General features: G+C 47.8%; 1 protein-coding gene across 3 annotated transcripts in view; it reads left to right on the top strand.

The window, feature by feature from the left end:
* Nucleotides 1-21627, top strand: part of LOC140392656 (putative oxidoreductase YteT) — a 378465-nt gene that overhangs the window by 54450 nt on the left and 302388 nt on the right. For 2 of the 3 annotated variants that reach the window (XM_072478137.1, XM_072478135.1), the window contains one exon: nt 19875-19982. In XM_072478137.1, coding sequence (XP_072334238.1) covers nt 19890-19982 — 93 coding nt within the window. In that variant the 5' untranslated portion in view covers nt 19875-19889. Of the gene's footprint in view, nt 1-7733; nt 8045-19874; nt 19983-21627 lie in introns of those variants that run through there. The other variant, XM_072478136.1, reaches the window with a different exon arrangement.

The following is a 21627-nucleotide window of genomic DNA, read 5'->3' as shown; positions in this document are numbered from 1 at the left end:
CAGCCCAGAGGGGGGGTGGGGTAAATTGTTTTTGTTCTAGATGGGGTGAAGGGGCGGGGGGAGCACTATTTTGTGTTATTTTGTTAGTTCACTATTTTATTTACACAATGTTATCTATCAGTTATCATGTTACCGTTTTTGTTGATTTGTAAGGGGGAAAAATTGTGTTTGAAAACTTTAATAAAATATATATATTTTTTTAAAAGGATGACATCTGGGCAATAGTAAGGGGTGACATCGGTGCTATGGAGGATAAGGTTGAATCCATTTGGTGGAAATCAGGAATAATAAGGTGAAAAAGTCACTGATAGGAGTAGTCTATACGCCACCAAATAGTAACATTATGGTGGGGCAGGCAACAAACAATGAAATAACTGATGCATGTAGAAATGGTACAGCAGTTATTATGGGGGATTTTAATCTACATGTCGATTGGTTTAACCAGGTCGGTCAAGGCAGCCTTGAGGAGGAGTTTATGGAATGTATCCGCGATAGTTTCCTAGAACAGTATGTAATGGAACCTACGAGGGAACAAGCGGTCCTAGATCTGGTCCTGTGTAATGAGACAGGATTGATTAATAATCTCATAGTTAGGGATCCTCTCGGAAGGAGCGATCACAATATGGTGGAATTTAAAATACAGATGGAGGGTGAGAAGGTAAAATCAAACACTAGTGTTTTGTGCTGAAATGAAGGAGATTGTTCATTACAATGGAATGAGAGAAGAACTAGCTAAGGTAGACTGGGAGCAAGGACTTTATGGTGAAACAGTTGAGGAACAGTGGAGAACCTGCCAAGCGATTTTTCACAGTGCTCAGCAAAGGTTTATACTAACAAAAAGGAAGGACAGTAGAAAGAGGGAAAATTGACCATGGATATCTAAGGAAATAAGGGAAATTGATTCAATTACCTATCAAATTGAAGGAAAAAGCATACAAAGTGGCAAATATTAGTGGGAGACGAGAGGACTGGGAAACCTTTAGGGGGCAACAGAAAGCTACTAAAAAAGCTATAAAGAAGAGTAAGATAGATTATGAGAGTAAACTTGCTCAGAATATAAAAACAGATAGTAAAAGTTTCTACAAATATATAAAACAAAAAAGAGTGGCTAAGATAAATATTGGTCCTTTAGAGGATGAGAAGGGAGGTTAATAATGGGAGATGAGGAAATGGCTGAGAAACAACAGGTTTTTTGGGTCGGTCTTCACAGTGGAAGACACAAATAACATGCCAGTGACTGATAGAAATGAGGCTGTGACAGGTGAGGACCTTGAGATGATTGTTATCACTAAGGAGGTAGTGATGGGCAAGCTAATGGGGCTAAAGGTAGACAAGTCTCCTGGCCCTGATGGAATGCATCCCAGAGTGCTAAAAGAGATGGCTAGGGAAATTGCAAATGCACTAGTGATAATTTACCAAAATTCACTAGACTCTGTGGTGGTCCCGGCGGATTGGAAATTAGCAAATGTGACACCACTGTTTAAAAAAGGAGGTAGGAGGTTGCAGATGGCGTCCTGCAAAGAAATGAGCCTGGGGGCGCTGGTGACGGCACCGCTGCCGCTCTCGCCGACAAGGTACACCACGAGCCCAGTGGTGGCGGCAACGCTAAAGATCTGGGGGCAGTGGAGACGGCACAGGGGTGCGACGGGAACTTCGGTGTGGGCCCCGATCAGAGACAATCATCACTTTGTCCCAGGAAGGATGGACGGGGGGTTTCAGAGCTGGCATCGGGCAGGGATTAGAAGATTGGGGGACCTGTTCATTGACGGGACGTTTGCGAGCTTAGGGGCGCTGGAGGAGAAGTTTGGGCTACCCCCGGGAAATGCTTTCAGGTACATGCAGGTGAGGGCGTTTGTGAGGCGGCAGGTGAGGGAATTTCCGCTACTCCCGGCACAGGGGGTTCAAGATAGGGTGATTTCGGGCGTATGGGTTGGAGAGGGCAAGGTGTCGGCGATATACCAGGAGATGAAAGAAGAGGGGGAGGCTTTGGTAGAGGAGCTGAAGGGTAAATGGGAAGAGGAGCTGGGGGAGGAGATTGAGGAGGGGCTATGGTCTGATGCCCTAAGTAGGGTTAATTCCTCTTCCTCGTGTGCCAGGCTTAGCCTGATACAATTTAAGGTGGTTCATAGAGCGCATATGACGGGGGCGAGGCTGAGTAGGTTCTTTAGGGTGGAGGACAGATGTGGGAGATGCTCAGGAAGTCCGGCGAACCATGTCCATATGTTTTGGTCATGCCCGGCACTGGAGGGGTTCTGGAGGGGAGTTGCGGGAACAGTTTCTAAGGTGGTGAAAGTCCGGGTCAAGCCAAGCTGGGGGCTAGCACTATTTGGAGTAGTGGACGAGCCGGGAGTGCAGGAGGGGAAAGAGGCCGGCATTCTGGCCTTTGCGTCCCTAGTAGCCCGGCGAAGGATCTTGCTAATGTGGAAGGAGGCGAAGCCCCCCAGCGTGGAGGCCTGGATAAATGATATGGCTGGGTTTATCAAGTTGGAAAGGATAAAGTTTGCCTTGAGAGGGTCTGCGCAGAGGTTCTACAGGCGGTGGCAACCATTCCTAGACCATCTTGCGGAGCGTTAGATGAAGGTCGGACAGCAGCAACAGCAACCCTGGGGGGGAGGGGTGATACCGTTTGTTGGGGGGGGGGGGGAAGTGGGGTTCCTTTTGGGGGCATTTGAGCAAGAAAACACATGAATGATCTGGAAACTGACATGTACGGGAAGAATCCAATGTACAGAGTTCTGTATCTTATTGACTTGCCATGTTCATGTCTTGCCACGCGAGCTCTCTTTCTTTTCTTTGTTACGGGGGGGGGGGTTTGTTTGTAAGGTGGAAAATATTGTTGAAAAATTCTTAATAAAAACATATTCATAAAACAAAAAGGAGGTAGGCAGAAAGCGGATAATTATAGGCCAGTGAGCTTAACTTCGGTAGTAGGGAAGATGCTGGAATCTATCATAAAGGAAGAAATAGCGAGGCATCTGGATGGAAATTGTCCCATTGGGCAGACGCAGCATGGGTTCATAAAGGGCAGGTCGTGCCGAACTAATTTAGTGGAATTTTTTGAGGACGTTACCAGTGCAGTAGATAACGGGGAGACAATGGATGTGATATATCTGGATTTCCAGAAAGCCTTTGACAAGGTGCCACACAAAAGGTTGCTGCATAAGATAAAGATGCATGGCATTAAGGGTAAAGTCGTAGCAGCATGGATAAAGGATTAATGGGTGTTTCTCTGGTTGGCAATCAGTAGCTAGTGGTGTCCCTCAGGGATCTGTGTTGGGCCCACAATAGTTCACAATTTACATAGATGATTTGGAGTTGGGGACCAAGGGCAATGTGTCCATGTTTGCAGACGACACTAAGATGAGTGGTAAAGCAAAAAGTGCAGAGGATACTGGAAGTCTGCAGAGGGATTTGGACTGGTTAAGTGAATGGGCTAGGGTCTGGCAGATGGAATACAATGTTGACAAATGTGAGGTTATCCATTTTGGTAGGAATAACAGCAAAAGGGATTATTATTTAAATGATAAAATATTAAAACATGCTGCTGTGCAGAGAGACCTGGGTGTGCTAGTGCATGAGTCGCAAAAAGTTGGTTAACAGGTGATTAAGAAGGCAAATGGAATTTTGTCCTTCATTGCTAGAGGGATGGAGTTTAAGACTAGGGAGGTTATGCTGCAGTTGTATAAGGTGTTAGTGAGACCACACCTGGAGTATTGTGTTCAGTTTTGGTCTCCTTACCTGAGGAAGGACGTACTGGCGCTGGAGGGTGTGCAGAAGAGATTCACTAGGTTAATCCCAGAACGGAAGAGGTTGGATTACGAGGAGAGGTTGAGTAGACTGGGACTGTACTCGTTGGAATTTAGAAGGATGAGGGGGGATCTTATAGAAACATATAAAATTATGAAGGGAATAGATAGGATAGATGCGGGCAGGTTGTTTCCACTGGCGGGTGAAAGCAGAACTAGGGGGCATAGCCTCAAAATAAGTGGAAGTAGATTTAGGACTGAGTTTAGGAGGAACTTCTTCACCCAAAGGGTTGTGAATCTATGGAATTTCTTGCCCAGCGAAGCAGTTGAGGCTCCTTTATTAAATGTTTTTAAGATAAAGATAGATAGTTTTTTGAAGAATAAAGGGATTAAGGGTTATCTTCCACTGCCTTCGAGGCAGATGGCCGCCTCGACCACTTCCTCAGGGTTCCCTTCGACGTCACCAATGGGGTCTCGGTCTTCCAACGAAAAATGGACCGAATGGTTGACCAGTACAGGCTGCGGGCCACGTTCCCGTACTTAGATAATGTCACCATCTGCGGCCATGACCAGCAGGACCATGACGAAAACCTCCTGCACTTCCTCCACACCTCTAAACTCCTGAACCTCACTATAATAAGGAAAAATGCGTTTTCCGCACAACCCGCCTAGCCATCCTTGGCGACGTTGTGGAAAACGGAGTCCTAGGGCCCGACCCCGACCGCATGCACCCCCTCCTGGAACTCCCCCACTGCCCCAAGGCCCTGAAGAGATGCCTGGGGTTTTTCTCCTAGTATGCCCAGTGGGTCCCCAATTATGAGGACAAGGCCCGCCCACTTATTAAATCCACCGTTTTTCCCCTGTCGACTGAGGCCCACCTGGCCTTCAACTGCATCAAGGCAGATATTGCCAAAGCTGTGATGCACGCTGTGGACGAGTCCATTCCATTCCAGGTGGAGAGCGATGAGTCGGACTTTGCTCTGGCCGCTACCCTTAACCAGGTGGGCAGGCCCGTGGCTTTCTTCTCCTGTACCCTCCATGCCTCCGAAATTCGACACTCCTCCGTCGAAAAGGAAGCCCAAGTCATTGTAGAAGCTGTGCGATATTGGAGGCATTACTTGGCTGGCAGGCAATTCACTCCCCTCACTGACCAACGGTCGGTTGCCTTCATGTTTAACAACACACAGCGGTGCAAAATCAAGAACGACAAGATTCTGAGGTGGAGGATCGAGCTCTCCACCTACAACTACGATATCTTGTATCGACCTGGGAAACTCAATGAGCCCCCAGATGCCCTATCCCGCGGTACATGTGCCAGCGCACAAGTAGACCGACTTCGGGCCCTCCACAATGACCTGTGTCACCCGGGGGTCACCCGTTTTTTTCACTTTATCAAGGCTCGCAACCTGCCTTACTCCATCGAGGAGGTCAGGACCGTAACCAGGGACTGCCAGATCTGCGCGGAGTGAAAACCGCACTTCTATCGGCCAGACAGAGCACACCTGGTAAAGGCCTCTCGCCCCTTTGAGGGCCTCAGCATCGATTTCAAAGGGCCCCACCCTCCACTGACCGTAACGCGTACTTCCTCAACATTGTTGACGAATACTCAAGATTCCCCTTTGCCATCCTATGCCCTGACATCAAGGCCCTGCACAGTCTTTTCACCTTGTTCAGGTTCCCCACCTACATCCACAGCAATCGGGGTTCCTCCTTCATGAGCGACGAGTTCCGTCAGTTCCTGCTCAGCAATGGCATCGCCTCCAGCAGGACGATCAGCTACAACCCCCGGGGCAATGGACAGGTGGAGAGGGAGAACGCGATGGTCTGAAAGGCTCTCCCCCTGGCTCTTTGGTCTAGAGGTCTCCCAGTCTCCCGCTGGCAGGAGATCCTCTCTGATGCGCTCCACTCCATCCGGTCGCTCCTGTGCACTGCCACCAACGAGACCCCTCACGAGCGTATTTTTGCCTTCCCCAGGAACTTCACCTCTGGGGTCTCGCTCCCATCCTAGCTGTCAGTCCCAGGGCCCGTCCTCCTCTGGAAGCACGCGAGGAGCCAGAAAGCAGATCCCCTCGTCGAGAAGGTTATGCTCCTCCATGCCAATCCACAATATGCCTACGTGGACATCATGACGGGCGACAGGACACAGTCTCCCTCCGGGATTTGGCACCTGCAGGTTCCCCAGCGACCATCTCCCTCCACCACGACCCAGCTACTTCAGGATCTGGCACCCACAGGCCCACCAGCTGCCATCACACCCCCCCCCCCCCTCCACCGACTCAATTACTGGGTGAAGAAGAAGATGACACACTCCCGGACGCGCAGGTCTCGACACCGGTGCCCACACCACAGCCGGGACTGAGGCGATTACAGCGGAAGGTCAAGGCCCCTGACAGACTTGATCTTTAAGTCCACTTCACCCCCGCTGGACTCTTTTTTTTTTTTTTTTTTTAAACAGGGGGTGAATGTGGTAAACCACTGTATTGTACTGTTGCATGCCAGGGCTTGTCCCTGCTGGGTCCGAATCACTAGTATATAATCCGTGTATTGTGGTAAACTGCCACTGTATTATATGTAATGTGGTAAACTACTGCCTGCTGGCTTCGCCTCCCCCCGGGCTCAGTCTCCGCTGCTGCCTCAGTTCAGGATCCAAGGCCAGGAGGCTTTCTATTTAGTTTATTAAAGCCTCAGTTACGTTCACCACTCGTCGTGTGTTCAGTGATGGCATATCACAAGGAATCCACAGAACAGCTTGTGACTTGTCCAAACCAGGATCTTTATTAATACATACGTGGTAAGGTAACAATCTGATACAGAGCAAGTTATGATGGAGTTTTTTTAATATTCCCCTGGAACTGTCCTCATGTATGTCATAACCTTCTGCGGATCACCGGACCTGCCCTCATTTATATCCGAGTGCCTTGTCACATGACTACTCTCCAGACTGCATGGTGGATCTGTATCACCACCTGCTGGTTGGAGGTCGCACCACCAACTATACAATATTGTTTATAGGTATGTAACCACACTTACCATTTCCCAGCTTCCGATTCTCCACCATCTCCCACATATTCACATGGTCTCACAGGCTAGTTGAATAAAGTGGCAAAAAGTAGGATCAGGTAAGGTCACGTCAACTTCCATTTTAATCTCTTACCTCAAATGCTTTATCCTTGTTTGGAAAGGGGGGTTAAACCGAAGTTGTCAAGACGACCATAAAATGCAGTAATGCATCAAGTTTTTTTTTGACAAAAGGCCTAATCCACCTTTTTGCTTTTAGTTTCTTGCAAGCTTGAACTACTAACTTTCACACATCATCCAAGCTTCCTCAATTCAAAGTATAATTATTTCATTTTAATCACCTCATTGCTGATATTGAATCTCATCTGACATTATTGCTTATTCCACCACCTTATTAATATTCTCTTCCAGCTTCCTTTCGTAATTAAGCCCATTTTAGTATTGTCTGCAAATCTGGTCAGTGTTTCCTCTTGCATTATATCCACGTGATGTTGGAATGCCCTTTTCTTGTGTTTTGCCCCGGTGGGCTCTCTGCCCCCCTACAGAAAGATTGAGATGAAGTAATAGCAACCGACTTGGGGCTGTGGCCTAAGTGGCACAATAAGAGATCCAATGCTATAAATCAGTTTTAAAAACCAGGAAGGACGTTTAGCAATCTGTTAATAAAATTCCCCACCTCTACAAGACTTCAGCGACACAGAATTGATCCCGAGACCTTAATCTGCATGTTTCAACATCACACAAGATAGTGAAATAGCTCAGTCACCAAGCAAGTTCTTTGGGGTTTTATTTTGAGGTATGTGATAGAAGTATTAGAATTGTCAAAATCTGACAACCTGGAAAATGGCTGAGTCTCCTCTTGCAATTTCAATGGGGCAATTTGCAGTGTGGCGATGCTGCCGCTAGTGGTCACCATTGCGCATATTTGCTGAAAGTGCCACTTACTCCTGGTGGTAGTAAATATGTATTCTGCTCTTTTGAATAAAAAATTCGGTCTGCTCAAAGCTTTCCATTACTCTTACGTTTCTTGCTGGTGTACAGTTCCACGGCTAATGGTTACCCTCCAGTAAACCACCTAACTGGTCATAATTCACATCTGAACATGTTCCCTTTCCTACCGGGTGGCTATTCCTGGAAGGAGCAGTTACAAACAGGACCGGGCCAGAGCTGGACTTTGACCATTGCTGTGATCCTGGCCCAGTTTCACCCAAGTGACCTCTTCAGGCGTTGCTACCCCTGAAGGAGAGGTCGGGGCCACACGAGCCTGACGCTTTGAGCAGGTAAGCAAGCCATCAATCAGGACACTTGGTATGTGGGGAGACTAGTCGGTTTCGTCCTCCACTTGTCTTTAGGCAGTCTCTTCGCTACCCACGCACAGCAGCAACTTGCACAACGCAATCTCAGAGCGGCAATCATAAAACGACAGGAAGCTGAGCCCCATTTCCCCCGCATCCCAGGCGGTATAGAGTGGAAGGAGACTGCAGGACTGAGTGGTTTTCTTCAGTCTCCGCAGATTTGGGACAGTATAACAGGAGAATCCAAGCCAGAATGTTCGCAGAGCCTAGCACATCTGAGCCTGATGTTAATCACTCAATCTCCAGCAACAGGAGGAAACATCACTGATTCTCTTCCGCGATCGTAAGGCTCTGAGGCCAATTATAGCACTCTTGCGACCTCACCAGTTTAACATCAGTTAATTTAGCACAAGAGCAGAGAGAACCCAATTCCTCGCTGGATAAACTCAATGAACCTAACTGGCTCTCAGCCTTCATGGCTGAGAATAGGATGTCTAATTTGAGCTGGAGTGTTACAGTTTGCCTCCTTGAGTGGAAAACATTCCCAGCGTTCCTTAGTCATTAATCAGTGACTGATGCTGAAAAGGTGTGGGGACACCATCAGATTGAAGTTGGAGCAGGGGAGGAGCTGGATTAGGGGTTTGCCCCTGTCTACACTCAGCTCTGGCTTTGTAACCCTGATTAATAAAAAAAAATTCTTGTTCACATTCAATGCCCATGATAATAGCTAAATTTGCTGAGATCATTGATCCATAAGCTAGTAAGCAGCAAGCCAACCAATCAAGTGAATAGTTCAGCCCTGGATGATTTCGAGCTTTTAAAAAATAAATTTAGAGTACCCAATTCATTTTTTCCAATTAAGGGGCAATTTAGCATAGCCAATCCACCTAGCCTGCACATCTTGGGCGGGATTCTCCGAAATGGAGGCAGAGTGTTCACGCCGTCGAGCTTCACGACGGTGCGAAACGGCCCCTATCCCGACCGATTCAGGGCCCGATAATGGGCTAGGAGCGGCGCCGCGTCATTTACGCGCGCCAGGCCTTGCCGCCGCGTAAAGTCGGCGCCGCATACATGACGCGGCTGGCGCCGCATAACTGGTGTCAACCGCGCATGCGCGAGTTGGCCGGCGCCAACCCGCGCATGCGTGGTTGCCGTCCACTCTGAGTCCGCCCCGCAAGAAGATGTCTGACGGATCTTGCGGGGCTGCGGAAGAAAGGAGGTCCTCCTTCAGAGAGGCTGGCCCGACGATCGGTGGGCACCGATCGCGGGCCAGACCCCATTTGAGGCCCCCCCCAGGTGCAGGATCCCCCCTCGCCCCCCCACAGGCCGCCTACCCAGCGTTCCCGCGCTGTTCCCGCTGGCAGCGACCAGGTGTGGACGGCGCCGGGGGGGGGGGAGAACCTGCCATTTTGGGCAGGCCGCTCGGCCCATCTGGGCCGGAGAATCACCATTTTGGCTGTCTCGGGCGATTCACTGTACCGCGCCGCGCAAAACGCGATTGTGCTGGTCTGGCTGCTTCCATGAATCGCGGGAGGGTGTTGGACCGGCATCGTGAGAAAATATGGCGACCCAGGTGATTCTCCCAACGGCGCGGGAGCGGAGAATCACGCCCCTTTTTTGGGGTTGTGGGGGCGGAACCCACACAAACACGGGGAGAATGTGCAAACTGCACACGGACAGTGACCCAGAGCCGGGATCGAACCTGGGACCTCAGCGCGTGAGGCTGCAGGGCTAACCCACTGCGCCACCGTGCTGCCCAGATTTCAAGCTTTTTTGAGTGTTCTTCTGTCTGCGCTTATCCAGTCATGAGTGATTAGTCCACCACACTGATTTGAGTCTTGTGGATGGTGACAAGCCTTTGTGGCCAGGAGAGGAGTCACATAAAAACAGAAAATGCTTAATAAACTCGTCAGGTCTGGCAGCATCTGCAGAGAGAAACAGAGTTAACATGTTGGACTGCTTCATCTACCCCAGTTTTCACATTTTGATTTAATGTTTTTAAGTTTCCGTACCTCTTTGTTCTTTTTGGGCTATGCTCCATTTGGTTTTTAGAAACATCCCCTTTTAATTTATTCCTCAGTTAATTTCTGTTCTTCTATTTAGTTGTATTTTAGGCTCATCAACAGTTTTTTTTTAAATATAAATTTAGAGTACCCAATTCATATTTTCCAATTAAGGGGCAATTTAGAGTGGCCAATCCACCTACCCTGCACATCTTTGGGTTGGGGCGAAACCCATTAGGACATTTTGATCTCTTTATTTAAAATGTTTTAATTGGGTTTTGTACATGATATAAATACAGATATGTACACAGAAAAATAATACACAAAAGGAAGTGGAAAACACGTAACTGGGAAGGGGGTCTCCCCCTCCCTCAGAGGAGTGGGCACCTGGGTGGTGCCCCTGATGCTATTTGCATTTCTCGGTATAGTTGCCTCAGCCTTGGCCATTGTGCGTTTCTTCTTCCCGTTTTTCCTTACTTTCTCTCACCTTGCTGTGGTTGTTGTGGCCGTTGTCTTTCCCTGCGCTCTCCCTCCCGTTTGTGTTCCCTTATCTATTATCCCTTCTGCCCCCCCTCGGTCCTCCCTCACTTCCCTCGCTTCTATCTTGTCCTGGCTACTTAATCCAGGCTACTTATTTATTGATGTGTTGGCCACACACCGGTCCCGTAACAGTTGGATGAATGGCTCCCATATTTTGTGGAAGCCATCTTCCAACCCACGGATGGCGAATTTGATTTTCCAATTCTGATAGGTCGGACAGCAAGTCTGCAGCTTTAGATGAATCCGAGCAGGATTCTACGGCGGGCGATCAGGGAGGCAAAGGCAAGGGCATCCGCCCTCCCATGAAGAGATCTGGCTGGTCTGATACCCCGTAGACTGCCACTTTCGGATATGGCTCCTCCCTCACCCCACCACTTTGGACATTGCCTCGAAGAAGGCTGTCCAGTTACCCAGCAAGTCTGGGGCAAGACCAGAATATGTGGGCGTGGTTGGCCGGGCCTCCTTGGCACCATTCACATCTGTCCTCCACCTCAGAGAAGAACTTACTCATTTGCGTTCTTGTTAAGTGGGCCCTATGCACCACTTTTAGTTGTGCTAGGTTGAGCCTTGCGCACGTGGAGGTGAAGTTGACCCTGTGTAGTGCTTCGCTCCAGAGTCCCCACCCTATTTCGAACCCCAAGTCTTCCTCCCATTTCCTCCTTGTCGTGTCCAGTTCGGTGTCTGCCCGCTCTATCAGTCGTTTGTACATGTCACTACAGTTCCCTCTGCCTAGGATGTCTGCGTTCAGTAGTTCTTCTAGCAGTGTCTGTCATGGTGGTCGCGGTTATGTCCTTGTCTCCTTCCATAGGAAGTTTTTCAGCTGCAGATACCTGAGTTTGTTGCCCTTTGCTAGCTGGAATCTCACCGTCAGTTTGTCCAGTGTTGTAATCCTACCGTCAGTGTATAGGTCCCTGACTGTCAATGCCCCCCCGCCCCCCCCGTCTCCACCTTTTAAAGGTGGCGTCAGTGAGTGCCGGTCTGAACCTGTGGTTATTGCAGATGGGAGCTTTGTCGGGCATTTCAGTCAGTCCGAATTGCTGCCGTAGTTGATTCCAAGTCTGGAGGGTGGCTATCACCACTGGGCTGCTGGATTGTTTCTTGGGTGGGGATGCGAGTGCCGCCATGGCGAGGTCTCCTTACAGGAGGCTTCCTTCGCGCGCACCCTCTTGGCTTCTGGCTCATTTATCCATCCCATCACTGTTTCCGCTGTCACTGCCCAGTCGTAGTATTATAGGTTTGGGAGGGCGAGCCCTCCCCTGGATTTTGTTTTCTGAAGGAACTTCTTTGGGATCCTAACATTTCCCCCCCTCCATACAAATGCCATGATTAATTTGTCCATTGAGTTAAAAAAGGCCTTGGGGATATAGATCGGGATGGATCTCAGTAGGAAGTGGTACCTGGGCAGCACGTTCATTTTGATCGTCTGCACTCTCCCCGCCAGGCAGAGTGGGAGAGTGTTCCATCTTTGCAGGTCCTTTTTAACTTCCTCCACCAGGCTGGTCAGGTTCCATTTGGGGACCCTCGTCCAGTCATGAGCGATTTGAATACTCAGGTAGCGGAATTTGTGTCGGGCTTGTTTAAACGGCAGTCCCACATGTGCTGCCCCTCCCCCTTGTGGGTTCACCGGGAGAATCTCGCTTTTGCTCATGTTGCGTTTGTAGCCCGAGAAGGCACCAAACTCTTTTTCAGGAGCGTGATGATTCCTTCCATGCTGCTTTGTGGGTCCAAGATGTAGAGGAGCAGGTCATCCGCATAGAGCGAGACTCTGTGCTCTCTGCCTCCCCTTCGAATCCCCCTCCAGCTCTTTGCTGTTCTGAGTGCGATCGCTAATGGTTTGATCGCTAGGCCGAACAGCAGCGGGGACAGTGGGTATCCCTATCTGGTGCCCCTGTGCAGCTGGAAGTACTGGGAACTGGTGTTGTTTGTCCGTACACTCGCCATGGGAACGTTGCACAGGAGCTTCACCCAGGAGGTGAACCCTGTTCCAAGCCCAAACCGCTCCAGTACCTCTATGAGGTACTTCCATTCGACTCTTGTCAAAGGCCTTTTCTGCGTCCAGGGAGATGATCACCTCAGGTGTTCTTTCCCCGGATGGGGTTCTGATCACGTTTAGCAGGCGCCGGATGTTCGATGTTAGCTGTCTACCTTTGATAAAGCCTGTTTGATCATCTGCGACCACCTCTGGCCTTTTGGCTAGGATCTTGGCCGATATTTTGGTGTCTACATTTAATCATAAGATGTGTCTATATGAACCTCACTCTGTTGGGTCTTTGTCTTTCTTAGGTATTAGAGAGATTGAGGCTTGTGCCAGCGTAAGTGGCAGTGTGCCCTTCGCCGGTGAGTCTGTGAACATCTCCCGCAGGTGCGGGGCCAGTGCTGTCGGAAATATTTTGTAGAAGTACATTCTGATCTCTTAATGTGCCACTATCAGGACCTTTCTTAGTCATTACCTCCACCATTTACATTCCCTTTGTCTTCCCTAACTACATTCCCTTTGTTTTTCTGTCCACAACATCTTTGTAAATCTCCACCTATTACTGGCCCTCTATCCAGCCCTACTGCTCCACTCCCCCACCCGCCCAACAGTATACATCTGATACTATTTCCAGTTCTCTCGAGCTTTGACAGTCGTTCCACAGATGCTGTTAGACCTGCTGAGATTGTCCAGTACTTTCTGCTTTTGTTCTGTAGAGGGATCATTTGGGCTCAATGTTAACTGGTTCCACAGATATTGCCAGACCTGTGGAGTTGATCCAGTATTTTCTGTTTTTATTCCATATTTCCAGCATCCACAGTATTTTGTTTTGTTTTAGATGAGTCATGTTGCAGAGTATCTAGCCATTGCACTGCTTTTGTAGTTATCATGTTGATAAAGCTGTACCCATCAAGTTTCTGGTCAAGGTGACCCGCAAGATGTTTGCTCTTGGTGCTAGTGATGTCACAGAAATTCAGACTTCCTCTTATTTGAGATAACATTCTCTGAAACTTGTATGCCACAGTTGAGGAGATTGATCTGCTTCCTCTCCTGCACAGATAGCCCACATTTCTAAACCCACCCAGAGATTTGCCCCTCAAGGAACTCGAGGTCTCTGTGCACATTTTAACTCCCATTGTGTTGCAGATTTCAAGGAAATTCGACCAAACACTCTAACATACCGGATTTCCTCACCTAAATGTTTTTTTTAAAATCTAATCTGAAGGTTTCACCTCCTTGCTAGTATATATTTTTGGAAGGGACTGGAAATCCTGATATCCATTCCAGGTTGATGACCTATTTTTGACCAAGTGTTGGCAAGGTGAGGACAGCATCACCACCTATCCTTGCCCCTCTATCTGTAATATGAGAACTCTTGCTGATTTGACTTAATAACCTTAGGGGCACCATCTGGCAGTTGCCATGACTCACCTAATGCCCCAGCTGACCTCCGCTAACTCCGGTCAGACTGGCGATTGAATATGGCACTCTCTTGGTCTGTTGTGGCTCAGTTGGCCAAACTTGGTTGGAGAGTAGGTCCGAGCTCATGTAAGAGTTTCCCAATGTGCAGTTATTCACTCATTAAAATGCTTTAAAATTTTGATCAAATGTAGTCATCTGCTTTTTTGATTTTAAAAAGGAAGGCAAACTATTTTAAACTGCTGATCCTGATGCGGATGGAGCTTTTGAAGCCACTGAGAATTACTGAAACGCTTCTGGTGAGATTAAATAAATGTGAAGGTTGAATTAAGAAACTTGTGATTAGAGATTTAGTCATCTCCCCAATAATACTGCAAAATGAAAACTGTATAATTTATGCTCTGCTTACCGTAAGCCAGAGTGCTTGTTTCATTTTGTTTAGTTTTATTATCAAATAATCACAAGAACATGCTTAAATTGAGTGGCAGTAAGTATCCCATTTTAATGGTCTCGCAGTATTAAAAGAGTATTTTGATAAGTACCTTAAAGTTCTTGCTACAACCTTTCAGCTCTTCCTCGAACAGTTGCTGCTGTTACTCCCATGATTCGGGGGTAACTTTTTACTGTTTGTTCCAGAAGTCAAAGTTTTTCTGCTGTTCAGTGGTTAATGTCACATTCAGGCATCTCAAATCTGTGTGAAGATTTTGCCCAATCCACTGCACTACTGTGTTCTTTATTGAACAAAAAAGTTTGTTTTATCTTTTAGTAGAGGACAACGTTTTTGTAAATTCTTGGCTCTGTTAATTGCATCGTTGACTGCCCTTTTCATTCCACTTGTTGGCTGCAAATTGATAGAATTAGCAATTACTTCCCAATTTGCTTTAGTTCCTTTGTTTGGATGTTACAGATTACAAGTGCTACATTTTAGCATGTTCATTAAAGAGAGGCTGTGGAATTCACATTAGCTCCATACACTGGGTACTTTCTACGACAGCTTGGTGTGGGCTAACAATTTTTGCTGACACTTAAATAAGTTGATTTGCAGTGCAGAGCAACTTTACATGCTTTGATTTAATATACAGGTCTGGGCTTATAACACAGATGAGTGGATGAGTGACATTCATATCACTTGCACTGGAATATAACTATGAAGCACTTCAGCTAAATTATGATTATTTTATAGCCTTTTAAATTTCACACCAGGGTTTGCAGTTTCGACCAGGACATTGGGGCCAAGTGCAAAGTGCATGCCAGATGGTTCACCACAAGGAAATAAGAAAAATTAGAGGGCGAGGTACTGCAGCAAATCGGTGAAGCCTTGGTGACAAGCCACCTGCCCACACTCCTGATTTGAAAAAATGAAATGGAATGAAATGAAAATCGCTTTTTGTCACAAGTAGGCTTCAAATGAAGTTACTGTGAAAAGCCCCTAGTCGCCACATTCCGGCGCCTGTTCGGGGAGGCTGGTACGGGAATTGAACCATGCTGCTGGCCTGCCTTGGTCTGCTTTAAAAGCCAGCGATTTAGCCTTGTGCTAAACCAGCCCTTTATTTTTTATTATTCATTTATGGGATGTGGTTAGTCCAGCATTTATTGCCCATCCCTAGTTGCTCTTCACAAGGTGGTGGTGAGCTGTCATTTTGAATCGCTGCAGTTCTTGATTTGTAGGTACATCCACTGTATGTCCGGGAGGGAGTTCCAGAATGTTGACCCAGTGACAGTGAAGGAATGGTGACATATTTCCAAGTCAGGGTGGTGCGCGACTTGGAGGGGAACCTCCAGGTGGTGGTGTTCCCAGGTATCTGCTGCTCATGTCCTTCTAGATGGTAGTGGTCGTGGATTTGGAAGGTGCTGTCTAAGGAACTTTGGTTAGTTACTGCAGTGCATCTTGTAGATGATATGCATGGCTGCCACTGTTCGTCGGTGGTGGAGGGTTTGAATGCTTGTGGAAGGGGACCCAGAGCCGGGATCGAACCTGGGACCTCGGCGCCATGAGACAGCACTGCTAACCACTGCGCCACCGTGCTGCCCTTTCCATTACACTCCTGACTTGTGCCTTGTATATGGCGGACAGGGTTTTGGGGGGTCAGGAGGTGAATTACTCGCCGTAGGATTCCGAGCCTTTGAACTGCTCTGTTAGCCACAGTATTAATGTAGCTAGTCCAGTTCAGTTTCTGGTCAATGGTAACCCCCAGAATGTTGATTGTGGGGGATTTAGTGATGGCAATGCCATTGAATGTCAATAGGTGATTGTTTGATTCTCTCTTATTGGAGATGGTCATTGTTTGGCACTTGTGTGGCGCAATTGTAACTTGCCACTTGTCAGCCCAAGCCTGATATTGTCCAGATCTTACTGCATTTGGACATGGACTGCTGAGGAGTTGCAAATGGTGGCGAACGTTGCGCAGTCATCCGCAATCATCCAAACTCCTGACCTTATGATGGAAGGGAGGTCATTGATGAAGCAGCTGAAGATGGTTGGGCCTAGGACACTACCCTGAGGAACTCCTGCAGTGATGTCCTGGAGCAGAGATGATTGATCTCCAACCACTGAAACCATCTTCCTTTGTGCCAGGTATGTCTCCAACCACCTGCTGCAGTCCCAGTCTAGCAGCTATGTCCTTTCAGAAACGGGCCAGCTCAGTCTGTGATGGTACTGCTGAGCTCCTCCTGGTGATGAACATTGAAATCCCCCACCCATGGCTTCAGGTTAAACATTAGCAAGGAAACTGCTGATTATCATGTACCGGCCACCATCAGCTGATAAATCAGTACTCCTCCATGTTGAACACCACTTGGAGGAAGCACTGAAGGTGGCAAGGGCACAGCATATACTGTGCCCTTGCCACCTTCAGTGCTTCCTCCAAGCGGTGTTCAACATGGAGGAGTACTATAATCACCGGTTTGCCCCGGGAAGTATGGATGGGGGGTTCTGGATATGGCAGAGAGAAGGGATCGAGAGGATGGGGGATATGTTTATAGAGGGGAGCTTTCCGGGTATGAGGGCGCTGGAGGAGAAGTTTGGGTTGGCGAGGGGAAACAAATTCAGGTATCTGCAGGTGCGGGATTTCCTACGTAAACAGGTGTCAACCTTCCCGCTCCTACCGCTAAGGGGGATTCAGGACAGGGTAGTTTCCAGAGGGTGGGTAGGACAAGGGAGCGTCTTGGACATTTACAAGGAACTTATGGGGTCAGAGGAGACGCAGACCGAGGCGCTGAAGCGCAAGTAGGAGGAGGAGCTGGAAGGTGAGATAGAGCATGGTCTATGGGCAGACACGTTGAGTAGAGTCAACGCGTCCGCAACATGTGGCAGCCTCAGCCTGATACAATTTAAGGTCGTTCACCCGGCTCACATGACAGTGGTCAGGATGAGCAGATTCTTTGGGGTGGAAGACAGGTGTGCAAAATGTGCGGGAGGACCAGCGAACCATGTCCACATGTTCTGGGCATGTCCGAAGCTTAGCGGATTTTGGCAGGGCTTTGCAGATGTCATGTCCACGGTGTTAAAAACAAGGGTGGCGCTGAGTCCAGAGGTGGCGATTTTCGGGGTGTCGGAAGACCGGGAATCCAGGAGTTAAGAGGCAGACGTTCTAGCCTTTGCTTCCCTGGTAGCCCGGAGACGGATACTTTTAGCTTGGAGGGACTTTCGACTTCTTCGCGGAAAATTAATCGGCAGCAGAAGGCGGGGTGGTTAGTTTAGCTTAGAGTAGGGGGTTAATAAAGGTGGGACCTGTAAGGGAGGGAGATGGCTTTTGCACTATGTTTATAGTTTCATGTACATTGTTTATTGTGTTGTTATAATACCAAAAACAAAAAACGGGCAGCACGGTGGTCTAGTGGTTAGCACAGCTGCCTCATGGCACTGAGGTCCCAGGTTCGATCCCGGCTCTGGGTCACTGTCCGTGTGGAGTTTGCACATTCTCCCCGTGTCTGCGTGGGTTTCGCCCCCACAACCCAAAAATGTGCAGAGTAGGTTGATTGGCCACACTAAATTGCCCCTTAATTGGAAAAAATAATTGGGTCATCTAAATTTTTTTTAAAAATAATATCAAAAAATACCTCAATAAAATGTTTATTAAAAAAAACCATGGAGGGCTGTTTAGCACAGGGCTAAATCGCTGGCTTTGAAAGCAGACCAAGGCAGGCCAGCAGCACGGTTCAATTCCCGTAACACCCTCCCCGAACAGGCGCCGGAATGTGGCGACTAGGGGCTTTTCACAGTAACTTCATTTGAAGCCTACTTGTGACAATAAGCGATTTTTATTTACTGATTTATCAGCTGATGGTGACCGGTACAAGATAATCAGCAGTTTTCTTGCTAATGTTTAACCTGAAGCCATGAGATTTCATGGGATCCAGAGTCGATTTTGAGGACTCCCAGGGCAACTCCCTCCAAACTGCAAACCACTGTCCGCCACCTCTGTTGGGTCTGTCCTGCCAGTGAGACAGGACATACCCAGGAATGGTGATAGCGGTGTCTGGGACATTGCCTGTAAGGTATGATTCTGTGAGTATGACTATGTCAGGTTGTTGCTTAACTAGTCTGTGAGACAGCTCTCCCAATTTTGGCACAAGCCCCCAGATGTTAGTAAGGAGGACTTTGTAGGGTCGGCAGGGCTGGGTTTGCCGTTGTCATTTCCGGTGCCTTTTTCGATGCCGGGTGGTCTGTCCGGTTTCATTCCTTTTTTTGTGTTCTTGTAACGGTTGAGTACAACTGAATGACTTGCTAGGCCATTTCAGAGGGCATTTAAGAGTCAACCACATTGCAGTGGGTCTGGAGTCACATGTAGGCCAGACCAGGTAAGGTTGGCAGATTTCCTTCCCTAAAGGAATTAGTGAACCAGGTGGGTTTTTACAACAATTGATGGTCATCATTTAATTCCAGACATTTTATTGAGTTTAAATTCCATCACCTGCCGTGGTCGGATTCGAACCCGGGTCCCCAGGGTTGCTCTTTTATCTGAATCACAAGACGTGAGTACGTTCCTTGTATTGGACAAATTACCACACAACCAGTATGTTAGTTCAATTATTGTTTATTATTAAACATAGGCTTGGTTCTATGCGTAATAATCTACACGCGGTTACTTATTAAACTACACCTAACAACTAAAATGATCTTTACTTAACTTCCAAGTGACCGGCTCTGTGCAGGCTAGATAAGCCCTTTATCTGGATCCTCACATGTGTCGACTGGAAGTCTTCAGGTTCGTATCGGCTGCGGCTCGTCCTTCAGGTAGCGATCACGGGTCCTTGAACTTGGCTGATCAATATGCTGCCGTTGGTCGGAGCAGAGACCGGTCCCAAAAGAGACTGAATACTCGTTGTGCAGTTCTTCTTATCCCCCGATCTTTCGCGCTCTTTTGGGCGGTCCCACCTCGGGATCCAATGGATCGATGGGGTTTCGATCATCCTAATCGATTCTGGCCAATTAGGGGCGGGTACCTCGATGGCTTGGGCAGGTCCTAGCTGCCATTGTCCAAGGCACGTATGCACTCCCATATAAGGTAAATAGGGGCCCCTAGTCTGCTATTGTTGCTACTTTTCGATCTGTGCCCCATTATCCTGGGGATATCAAGTGATTGACCTTTTAGCAGGTGTGAGTTTCAGTTAGGTCTGGTTTCTCTCTGCACAATACACAGGGGCTGTGTACCGTCTGTGTCCCAACCTGACCATAATTCCCATTTTAGATGGCCACACCAGATCACATCCTGAGTCTCTGGATTACTAGTCCAGCGACAATACCACCGCCACCACCTCCCCATTGAAGGGCTTAAGATGGATATCATTTACATGGAGGCCTAATATTATAGAATTTCATTGTTTGAAAAAAATATTTATTGACCTCCTAATATGTGCTTGTTCTGTTTGTATTTAGACTACTACAGCAGCCATGCCTCGCTGTGTGGAGGTACTTATAATTGGGGCTGGGAACCGGGGACAAACGTATGCATTCTTCTCAAAGGATTTTCCAGAGCGAATGAAGGTAGGTCGTAGAATCTTTAAATGTCTGTCTGCTATGGTTTCTTCTCCATGCTGTAGTCTCTCCCCTCATTTCAGCAAAATGGGGCAAAACATTAAATAACTCTCAAAACTTTACTCGACCTGACAAACTGTGACCTGTCCTGCACAGGTAGAGATTCTAATAATTGGAGTTAAGATATGGTATGGCCGTGTTTGCATGGGTTTCGCCCCCACAACCCAAAGATGGGCAGGGTAGGTGGATTGGCCACGCTAAATTGCCCCTTAATTCGAAAAATTTAATTGGATACTCTAAATTTATAAAGAAATAAAGAAGATATGGTATGGCCCATTTCCAGGGGCTTAACCGCAGATACACGCAACTGGAAGGTCCAAAGACTGTCCCACATTGGACTTTGGGCTTCATTTCATAATTTGGATTAGCTGTTGCCCATCAGAGACAGGTTGCCTGTTACTAGCTTTCCAATTTTGGAACACCTGTCTGACTGGCAGAGTGCCTCATGCTAGTCAGCTCAGTAAATTCTACAGATAGAGGACTGGTGTGAGGCCAAGAGGAAGGCCCATTTTTGAATATTTATCCATTCATCTAAAATGCATATTATTTCTCCTGAGTCTCTTCTCTGAGTTAAGCAATACCAGGCTCTTCAACTTTCCTTCATACCTTAGATCCCTTAACTAGGTGGCAATTTGGCTACGGAATACTGCCTCCTGTAGCCCAGGAGCACTGAGCTCAGTTGTAATGCCACAATTGTTGTCTCAAAACAAGATAAGCTAATTCTCACATGATATATAGCACATTTACCCACTAAGTCCTCAAATAAATAAGCACCGTAAATTGATAAATCAAATCAAATCAAAAAAATGTTCGATGTGATCCAATTCTCGAAAGTGCATAATGAATATCGCCCATGAATTGTAGAACCCCTCCATCCTTCCCCTCGGTTCAAATTTGACCTTTTCAAGCGTCAAGAATTCCAGCACGTCCCCCGCAACGTTCACACACATCTTCTACCCCCTCAGAGAGCCGGCTCATCCTCGCCCTTGTCAGGTGCGCTCTATACACCACCTTCAGCTGTATCAGCCCCAACCTCGCACACGAGGTGGAGGCGTTCAACCTCCGGAGCACCTCACATCAGAACTCCTCCTCCATACCCTCTCCCAACGCTTCCTCCCACTTTGCTTTGATCCCTTCTAGCGGCACCTTCTCCTCCTCCAAAATAGCAACGTTATTTATAATAATCTTTATTATTGTCACAAGTAGGCTTACATTAACACTGCAATTAAGTTACTGTGAAAATCCCCTAGTCGCCACACTCCAGCGCCTGTTTGGGCACACTGAGGGAGAATTCGGAATGTCCAATTCCCCTAACAAGCACGTCTTTCGAGACTTGTGGAAGGATCCTAGAGCATCCGGAGGAAACACACGCAGACACGGGGAAATGTGCAGACTCCACACAGACAGTACCCAAGGTGGGAATCAAAACTAGGACCCTGGTGCTGTGAAGCAACAGTGCTAACCACTGTGCTACCATGCCGCCCATGGCTCATGGTGCTTCAAAAGCATGAAAAAGCATAATTTGACATGGAGGCGCATAAGGAGAATTTGGACAGATGGCCAAAAGTTTGGCAAAAGAGAGATTTTAAGCAAT

This window comes from Scyliorhinus torazame, chromosome 16 (assembly GCF_047496885.1).
Source record: "Scyliorhinus torazame isolate Kashiwa2021f chromosome 16, sScyTor2.1, whole genome shotgun sequence".
Classification (NCBI taxonomy): domain Eukaryota; kingdom Metazoa; phylum Chordata; class Chondrichthyes; order Carcharhiniformes; family Scyliorhinidae; genus Scyliorhinus; species Scyliorhinus torazame.
This window is presented reverse-complemented; position numbering and strand designations above follow the sequence as displayed.